The sequence below is a fragment of the Nothobranchius furzeri genome, chromosome 12 (assembly GCF_043380555.1).
Source record: "Nothobranchius furzeri strain GRZ-AD chromosome 12, NfurGRZ-RIMD1, whole genome shotgun sequence".
Taxonomy (NCBI): Eukaryota; Metazoa; Chordata; class Actinopteri; order Cyprinodontiformes; family Nothobranchiidae; genus Nothobranchius; species Nothobranchius furzeri.
The window spans coordinates 53871306-53881318 of NC_091752.1; the positions used below are offsets into that span (position 1 = coordinate 53871306).

The 10013-nt window shown below is 45.6% G+C and overlaps 1 protein-coding gene across 1 annotated transcript; it reads left to right on the forward strand.

Annotated features, from left to right (window-relative positions):
- The first annotated feature begins 899 nt into the window (after positions 1-899).
- adap2 (ArfGAP with dual PH domains 2) lies at positions 900-9579 on the forward strand. Its single transcript, XM_054750523.2, has 11 exons — positions 900-1053; positions 3171-3295; positions 3758-3849; positions 4071-4159; positions 4429-4541; positions 4982-5128; positions 5214-5297; positions 5476-5538; positions 8581-8658; positions 8752-8980; positions 9142-9579. Exons 1-11 carry the CDS (start codon positions 966-968, stop codon positions 9168-9170), a joined length of 1137 nt encoding a protein of 378 aa, XP_054606498.2. The 5' UTR covers positions 900-965; the 3' UTR covers positions 9171-9579.
- Positions 9580-10013: the final 434 nt, after the last annotated feature.

Genomic DNA, 10013 nt, shown 5'->3' on the forward strand with positions numbered 1-10013 from the left:
AAGGACTGGACTGATGCTGAGTGGTCCAAAGTTATGTTTTCTGATGAAAGCAAGTTCTGCATTTCCTTTGGAAATCAAGGACCCAGAGTCTGGAGGAAGAGCGGAGAAGCACAAAATCCACGTTGCATGAGGTCCAGTGTAAAGTTTCCACCGTCAGTGATGGTGTGGGGTGCCATGTCATCTGCCGGTGTTGGCCCACTCTGTTTCCTGAGGTCCAGGGTCAATGCAGCCGTCTACCAGGAAGTTTTAGAGCACTTCATGCTTCCTGCTGCTGACCAACTTTATGGGGATGCAGACTTCACCTTTCAACAGGACTTGGCACCTGCACACAGTGCCAAAACCACCAGCACCTGGTTCAAGGACCATGGTATCCCTGTCCTTGATTGGCCAGCAAACTCGCCTGACCTTAACCCCATAGAAAATCTATGGGGTATTGTGAAGCGGAGGATGCAATACGCTAGACCCAACAATGCAGAGGAGCTGAAGACGACTATCAGAGCAACCTGGGCTCTCATAACACCTGAGCAGTGCCACAGACTGATCGAGTCCATGCCACGCCGCATTACTGCAGTTATTGAGGCAAAAGGAGCCCCGACTAAGTATTGAGTGCTATACATGCACATTCTTTTCATGTTCATTCTTTTCAGTTGGCCAACATTAGAGAAACAAACATTTTTTCATTGGCCTTTAGAATATTCTAATTTTCTGAGATACCAGATTTGATGTTTTCATTGGTTGTCACCTATAAATATCAAAATTAAACGTAATAAACATCGGAAATACATTGGTCTGTGTGCATTGCATGAATATAATGTACAAGTTTCACGTTTTGAATGGAATTACTGAAATATTTTCAACCTTTTGATGATATTCTAATTTACTGGCCAGCACCTGTATGTGACCCCCATGCTGGGTTTCCACCGCGGGGTTGAACACCGAGGAGAGCGTGATCGTGAAGCGGCATCATGTCGAACTGCGAGAGGAACAAGAAGATCCTGCTGGAGCTGGTGAAGCAGCCGGAGAACAGCCGCTGCGCAGACTGCGGCGCGCCCGGTAAGAGGCGCTCAGAGCGGGTGTCTGGTTAGTTCGGCACCATGATGGTGAAGGCTCTGTTATCCTGATCAGAGCTATGGGCATGAACACAATTATGGAGCATACACGCATGGTTTACAGTAACGTAGCTGTAATAAACTTAAAATGTCCATATTTATTTTAGAAGATGGTCATTAACTTGATTATTAAGTCCAGCTTACTTTAACCCGTGTTTTATCTGCTTATTTTAGCAGTATTTTAATTTCTGTAGCCTACTTCCTTTCAGCAGATGACTCCCTTAATCCCCTGGATTATTAACGTCAAACCACTTCCGGGTTTAGATGGAATATTAGGATTAGTGCATTCAACATAAAGCTGTCATATTCCAGTCATTTACATCTCTGCTGGAGGATCTATAGGTGGAAAAGGTCCATTTTAGCTATCTATTGCTGTTATAGTGATACAATTACATGATGAAATAAAATGATTATAATAAAGCTGTTTAACACAATAAAAGTTTAGGTTAAGTATTATTGTTTCATATTTTAGTCATTAAGGGGTTAATAATTCCAATCCTGGCAAATGCTGATTTTTGTAGCTACAGCTCTGAGGTTCACTCATTTTGGCCAATTCTAATTTATATCAAAGAACTGTTATTAGTAATTATTATCATTGTTTTATTTTTATCTGATCTGATTAACTTGAAGGTTTGGATCTGGAAGTAAAACATTCCAGATGAATGATCTGTTTTAGCGCTGAGTTCACAAACATGTTTTTTGGTGGATTGGTTAACGTAGAAGAACAGGTTTTTTCATTTTCATTAAAGTTTGATTGTAATCAGCTGATTTCCATGGGTACATCTCTAGTCCTTCATTATTTATTTATTTTACTGTCACACACTTTTACACATGGTATTTTGGGTTTTTCTTTAGTTATTTTCACACTTCACCATCATTTAAATTGCCCCTGCTAATTTCTTTACACTTTACAGTGCCGTTAAAGGCGATCTGATAATTTGGGTCACTGGTGTTTAGAAGCTTTAACTGGTTTGGATCTGATGTTTCAGCTTCTTACCAACAAAATGATGATTAAGGATACTTGTAACCCCAGATATCCCTCATTGTAAAGAGTAAAATAAAAACACAAATGCATTGGACCAGAACATTTCTGGTTAAAAATTCATAATTCTGCTATAATAACTAAGTCATCTGTCTGTCAGATGTAATCCCTGTTTCTCCAAATTGAAGTTATTCAGAACTGTTTCCAGGATCTTAATTGTTCTAAACCTTTCCATAGAAACCCACATTAGAAGATCTGAACTCTCGTTAACCTCATGTGGCACGAAAGTGTTCAGTTTAAACTGAACATGTGTTCTCAGTTTTATGGCTCCAACTTCATGAACCTTTACAGCACACATGACACACATTTTCTCACTATATTATATAAAAATATGACAATCTGATTAAAGGTACGGTAATCCTAGGGAGGTGACATCGGCTGGAATATTCTCCATAGATGAATCAATACCGTAAATCATCATCAGATGTAATTTGGCATGTTAGAATGAGCTCCATTTTGACAAACTACAAACACCAACATCATGCCTTTACCATAAAATATTGAAGTATTCTGATTGTGCCACATTTGCTTAACCTTCCCACTGTCCTAATGGGTGACCCCGTGAGGAAAGTTGACCATTGAGCAGGAATGATGGTTTATCCCTTGAGGTCCATGTGGCAGGGGTGAGAAGGTGCTCACTCCTCCCCCCTGCCATGGACCCAAGGAATAAACCATCAACCCTGCTCAATGGTCAACTTTCCTCGTGGAGTCACACCCATTAGGACAGTGGGAGGGTTAAATGTGGGAAGAAGTAAATAAATGTTGTGTTGAAGTTTTTCCTTTATATTCTAACATCATATGTTCAAAAAAAACATTGTGTATATTTAGGGAGGTGGGGCTAGTAAATAATTCTAAGACCCCCCCCCCCCCCCCCAATTAAACAGTGGTTTAATGAAGTATTCAGCGAGGTTTTGGTTGTGTGTGTGTGTGTGTGTGTGTGTGTGTGTGTGTGTGTGTGTGTGTGTGTGTGTGTGTGTGTGTGTGTGTGTGCGTGCATGCCCTTCTTGTGGACTTCTCAGAACCAGACTGGGCGTGCTACAAACTCGGCGTGTTTGTGTGTCTGAACTGCTCCGGCATTCACCGCAACCTCTCCAGCCGGGTCAAATCCATACGCTTAGACTTCTGGGAAGATGAACTCGTGGAGGTATGAGCTGCCTCAACACACACACACACACACACACACACACACACACACACACACACACACACACACACACACACACACACACACACACTTGTCTCTATCCTTGTGTGAATCCTCCATTGACTTCCATTCATTTTGGTGACTCCACTGTGCCTAACCCATACGCTAACCATAACCATAACCAGTGCTGCTCTATACCCTAAACTAACCTAAACCAAAAGGTAGTTCACACCACACCTCTAAAACCACGTTTAAGGGTTTTTTGTCATTGTGTGGACCAGCCTAATGTCCCCACATTGTAGAAATGTCCACACACACACACGCACGCACGCACACACACGCATACACGCATGAGCGCGCGTGCACACACACACACACACACACTGCTATTGTTACTATGCTAGTACAGTTTTTTTAAGTGAGTTTAATCCTAATCTCTTTTTCCTCTGCGATTCTGAAAAGTTCATGAAATCTGCCGGCAACGCCAAGGCCCGAGCTTTGTACGAGAAAGCCATCCCACCATTCTTCTACCGGCCTCAGGAAAACGACTGCAAGTGAGTCGTTTTAGAGGAACCTCTGTGTGTCTCAGAGACTGCATATTTGTCTAAAAGTAATAATACTGTAGTAACAGACTGCTGACTGTTGCATCGCCACAACAAATAGAAGTGCAACTCCAGACGGTAGAAGTGAAAACATGAATGCCTTCTGTCAGACGAGGGTTCAGTGGTGACATCACAGCTGTGGTAGAAACATGGTTCTCGTGTTTGGACTACAGCGTCCTGAGGGAGCAGTGGATTCGAGCAAAGTATCAGAGGATGGAGTTCTCCGGGGAAACCAAGTATCCACCTCTGTCGTACACAACAGGTGAAATTGGGTGTGTGTTTGTGTGTGCGTGTGTGTGGGGATGCCGTAAGCCTGCTGGTGTAAATGGCATTTCAGTAATGTGGTTCCTCTTGCACATGCAGAACTCAGCAAGAAGAACAGGTTTTATTCTAATCATGAGAGCTGAACAATTAAATAATAACCGTGTCTTTTTGTAACAGAACGTTATTAATCGGCGTGTGCCAGAGCCTCTGTGACTCTGTTTTATTGTTTTTGTGTATTGTTTTTTTTTTTTTTTGCCTGGACGTCAGGTTTCTATGAAGGGATTTTGTGGAAGAAAGGCAAAAACAACATGCAGTTTCAGAAGAGGAAGTTTATTCTGTCGGAGAGAGAATTCACCCTGACATACTACAACAAACAAGACGTGAGTAGTGAGCTGACCTGAGGCCATAACAGTGGCTTTGATCTAACAAAGGGTATTCATGAAGGAAAAGTGCAACGCAAAAGCTCTGGGCCATCCATGTTTCTTTATGATTTTCATATAGTAGTTTTAAGTACTCTTGATCAGTAGTTCTTCAGGCTTCCCTGGGGTCTCTGGTCAGACCGCCACATGGCAACTGTGACTATGTAGTTTACCATCAAATCAAATCAAACTTTATTTATATAGCACTTAATCATACAATGCATGGAACTCAAAGTGCTTAACAAATTAAAAAGGCCCCGCATACCCACATTCCCTCCCATCCCCAGGATTTTAAAAACAGTCTGAGAATAAAAACCCCTTCACAACACTCATCCTCCAGCACACACACACACAACACACACGGTAGGTTGTGACACATCTTTATATTTGTGCTGTAGGAGTCCAAAGGACCTAAAGCCGTGATCTCCATCAAGGACCTGAACGCCACCTTCCAGCCACAGAAGATCGGTCACCCTCACGGGCTCCAGATTTCTTATCAGGGTGACGATCACATCAGGAACCTCTATGTTTACCATGAAGGTTCAGAGGTAGGACCGCCTGAGCATCCAGGAAATTAAAAGCGGGAATGTTTTTGGAGTTGTGCTAAGGTGTAATGCTACTTTTGTAACTTAGGAAATAGTTTCTTGGTACAACGCCATCCGAGCTGCTCGATACGCATACCTGAAAACAGCCTACCCGACGGGGAGCAACGAAGAGGTGACTTACCTCATCCACGTGATTCAGATTCCTGCCTTCACGTGTCAGATTGTCTCTGTTTTACTCAAAAGCAGTTCATTCCTTTTAGTTACGGCTTTAGAAATAAAATCAAAAATGATTTTTCTTTTTTTACATAATCGTTTTAAATCTTATTTGTAATTTTATGCATTTCTGTCAGCTGGTACCAAAAATTACGAGAAACTACCTTAAAGAGGGATACATGGAAAAGACAGGGCCCTTGGTAAGTTAATCAAAAAGCTCATTCTGATCATGTTTTCTCTGTGAGCAGCCAAGCGTGAAAGTTATTTCTGAGCTGTACATCTTAAAGTTTCTGTCCCTCTTTCAGATCTAGAAACCCACACAGACTTTGCCTTGATGTTTTTAAATGGATTACTTTCAGAAATGAATCAGGGAGATGAGGCTTCATCGTCGTCGTAGTCTTCCTCCGCTTATCCGAGGAGCATCCCAACTAGGGAGCTCCAGACCGTCCTCTCCCCGGCCACCTCCACCAGCTCCTCCGGCAGGACCCCAAGGCGTTCCCGGACCAGATTGGAGATGTAACCTCTCCAACGTGTCCTGGGTCGACCCGGGGGCCTCCTGCCGGCAGGACATGCCCGAAACACCTCCCCAGGGAGGCGTCCAGGAGGCATCCTGACCAGATGCCCAAACCAACTCAACTGACTCCTTTCGATCTGGAGGAGTAGCGGTTCTACTCCGAGTCCCTCCCGAATGTCCGAGCTCCTCACCCTATCTCTAAGGCTGAGCCCGGCCACCCTACGGAGGAAACTCATTTCTGCCGCTTGTATCCGCAATCTCGTTCTTTCGGTCATTACCCAAAGCTCATGACCATAGGTGAGGATCGGGACGTAGATCGACCTTTAAATCGAGAGCCTGGCTTTCTGGCTCAGCTCCCTCTTCACCACGACAGATCGGCTCAGCGTCGGCATCACTGCAGATGCTGAACCAATCCGCCTGTCGATCTCCCGATCCCTCCTACCCTCACTCGTGAACAAGACCCCGAGATACTTAAACTCCTCCACTTGAGGTAGGACCTCTTTCCCGACCCGGAGTTGGCAAGCCACCCTTTCCCGGTTGAGAACCATGGTCTCAGATTTGGAGGTGCTGATCCTCATCCCAGCCGCTTCACACTCGGCCGCGAACCTACCCAGCAAGAGCTGAAGGTCAGAGCTGGGTGAAGCTAGGAGGACCACATCATCCGCAAAAAGCAGAGATGAGATTCTCCTGCCACCAAACTCGACACACTCCACACCACGGCTGCGCCTAGAAATTCTGTCCATAAAGGTTATGAACAGAACCGGTGACAAAGGGCAGCCCTGGCGGAGTCCAACCCTCACCGGGAACAGGTCCGACTTACTACTTCGCCGCTGTGTAGTTGTTTGACTACCTCAGCAACTTCTGCCCTCAAGATGGGACAGTCCATCCCCAGGTCTCCCGGCTCTGGTTCCTCCTCGGAATGCGCGTAGGTGGGATTGAGGAGCTCCTCAGAGTATTCCTTCCACCATCCGACTATAGCCCCAGTTGACGTCAGCAGCTCCCCATCCCCACTGTAAACAGTGTGAGCGAGTTGCTGCTTCCCTCTCCTGAGGCGTCGGACAGTTTGCCAGAACCTCTTTGGAGCTGATCGATAGTCTTTCTCCATGGCCTCACCAAACTCCTCCCATGCCCAAGATTTAGCCTCAGCAACTGCCATTGCTGCACCCCGCTTGGGTATCCGGTACCTGTCTGCTGCCTCCGGAGACCCACAGACCAGCCACGCCCTGTAGGCCTCCTTCTTCAGCCTGACGGCTCCCCGAACCTCTGGTGTCCACCAGCGGGTACGGGGGTTGCCACCACGACTGGCACCGGCCACCTTGTGACCACAGCTAGCAACAGCTGCCTCTTCAATCGCAGAGTGGAACAAGGCCCACTTGGAGTCGATGTCCCCCACTGCTCTCGGGACGCGGTCAAAGCTCTGCCGGAGGTGGGAGTTGAAGACCGTCTTGACAGGTTCTTCTGCCAAGCATTCCCAGCAGACCCTCACTATGCATTTGGGTCTGCCAGGTCTACGCGGCATCTTCCCCTGCCATCTGATCCAACTCACCACCAGATGGTGATCAGTTTACAGCTCCGCTCCTCTCTTCATTCGGGTGTCCAAAACATACGGCCGCAGGTCAGATGATACGACTACAAAGTCTATCATCGACCTGCGACCTAGGCTGCCCTGGTACCAAGTGTACCGATGGGCATCCTTATGTTCGAACATGGTGTTCGTTATGGCCAAGCTGCGGCTTGCACAGAAGTCCAATAACGAAACACCACTCGAGTTCAGATCAGACAGGCCGTTCCTCCCAATCACACCCCTCCAGGTCATGCAGTCATTGCCCACGTGAGCATTGAAGTCTCCCAGCAGGACAATGGAGTCCCCTGATGGAGCACTATCTAGCACTCGTCCCACGGACTCCAAAAAGGGTGGGTAATCTGAACTGATATTTGGCCCATAAGCACAAACAACAGTCAGGACCCGTTCCCTGACCTGAAGGCGCAAGGAAGCTACCCTCTCATCCCCCGGGGTAAACCCCAACACACAGGCAGAGTCTTGGGGCTAACAAAAAGCCAACTCCAGCCCTCTGCCTCTCACCCGGAGCAACTCCAGCAAAAGAGAGTGTCCAACCCCTCTCAAGGACTTGGGTTCCAGAGCCAATGCTATGTGTTGAGGTGAGTCCGACTATATCTAGCCGGTACCGCTCAACCTCTGCCACAAGCTCCTGCTCCTTCCCCGCCAGCGAGGTGACGTTCCATGTCCCAAAAACCAGTTTCCTTGTCCGGGATCGGACCGCCAAGGCTCCCGCCTCGGTCTGCCACCCGATCCACATTGCACTGGACCCATCATGTTCCTCCTGCGGGTGGTGGATCCACAGTTGGATGAGCCCATGTATCCGATTCGGGCTGGGCCCGGCCGGGCCCCATGGGTGAAAGCCCGGCCACCAGGCGCTTGCTCACGGGCCCCAACCCCAGGCCTGGCTCCGGGGTGGGACCCCGGTAACCCTCCGGGCCGGGTACTCCGACTCTTTGATTGTACCTCCATGAAAGATCCTCTGAACCGTTCTTCGTCTCACCCTTCACCTAAGACCCATTTGTCATGGGAAACCCTACCAGGGGCACAAAGTGCCCCTGACAACATAGCTCCTAGGATCATTAAGGCACTCAAACTCCTCCACCACGATAAGGTGATGGTTCAAAGAAGGGTATGTGAGGCTTCATATTTGTTTTTATTGCTTAACAGCAAAAGGAGGCTTTTAAAAAGCGCTGGTTTATTTTGGACTCAGAAAACAGGAAGCTGCTTTACCTCAGAGACAAATTGGTGAGATTTCTGATTCTAGCACCATGCTGTTCTTCATCTTGATCCACAACCATTTCATTTGAGTGTTGTTTGCTAATATTAATCTGAGTTCAGGATGCAGAGGAGTTAGGGGTCCTTTTCATCGGCACAGAGAGCAACGGTTACTCCATTAAGGCGTGTGCCCCGAAGCACGCTCGGGGGAACAAGTGGAAGTGTGGCATCAGGGTGGAGACGCCTGAGCGCCAGTTTGTATTCATGTGTGAGCAGGAGAGGGAGCAGAGAGAGTGGCTGGACGCTCTGAGGAAGGTGCTGTGCCAGTCCATGTCACCGCAGGATCATACCGGTGAGGAAGCAGGTCTCAACATACAGTCCAGTCAAATTCACGGCCACTGGCTGCTGCTAGATGATAGCACAGCATGTTCTCTAGTGCTCACCCCCACACAAACATTCCCACGCTCTAAAAACCTTTAAGCATATTTATGATTCTTTTGTTTCTCATTTCAGTTGAAGCCAATATGAAGTATAAAAAATGAACTACAAAACGTGACACAACAGGATGACGAGAAATTATGGATGAACTTCTGCAGCGGGACAGTTGAACATGCACTCAATCACGCCTGACTCTTTAGTACAACAACTCTGACCGATTTAAAATAATTTAAACCCACAGTGGACACAATACTCATCAGGTTTAGAAAATATTTCTTTACTCTGAAATTTTTTAAGCCCCTCTTATCATTTTATAGGGTCTCATTACTGTATAAATACAAGACATTTCTTAACCTTTACCTTTTGAAAAGTTTTTGTTCTTTGTTAAAAGTATGTAATATTAAACCTGCCATTGAAAGGGGTAATTAACATTTTGCATTGTAAAATCAATTCCTTTTTGATAAATAAAGTGTGATTTATTATTGATAAGGGGTGTAACTAGGCAACTTTCTCAATGAATAAACAAGAAATTAAATTATACAACATGAAACTGTGTACATTTACAAAATGAAAAGCATTTATTTTTTCTTTTTCTAATAAATTTATTGTTAAGATGACACAAAATAAAATTTTCTTGTTAATTGTCCTATTATTTCCATTAAATGCAATTTAATTCATTGTAATTAAATTATGTTGAAATAAAATACTCCAAAGTACAGTGAATTTTAAAAAGACATAAAAAGGATGAATGCGTTAAATCTATCGTCATAAAGATTTGACACTTCCTCTTTTATGCTTCAGGGGGCAGCAAAACATTTTCATCCTTCAGGATCAGATGATTTTGTCCTGTACAGTTTGCCGTAGAAACCCGGTGCTGATATTTGCGCATGCGCATTAAACGTCCACTGCGAAACGATCTGCTGGCGCCGAAATGATTGTCATTGACA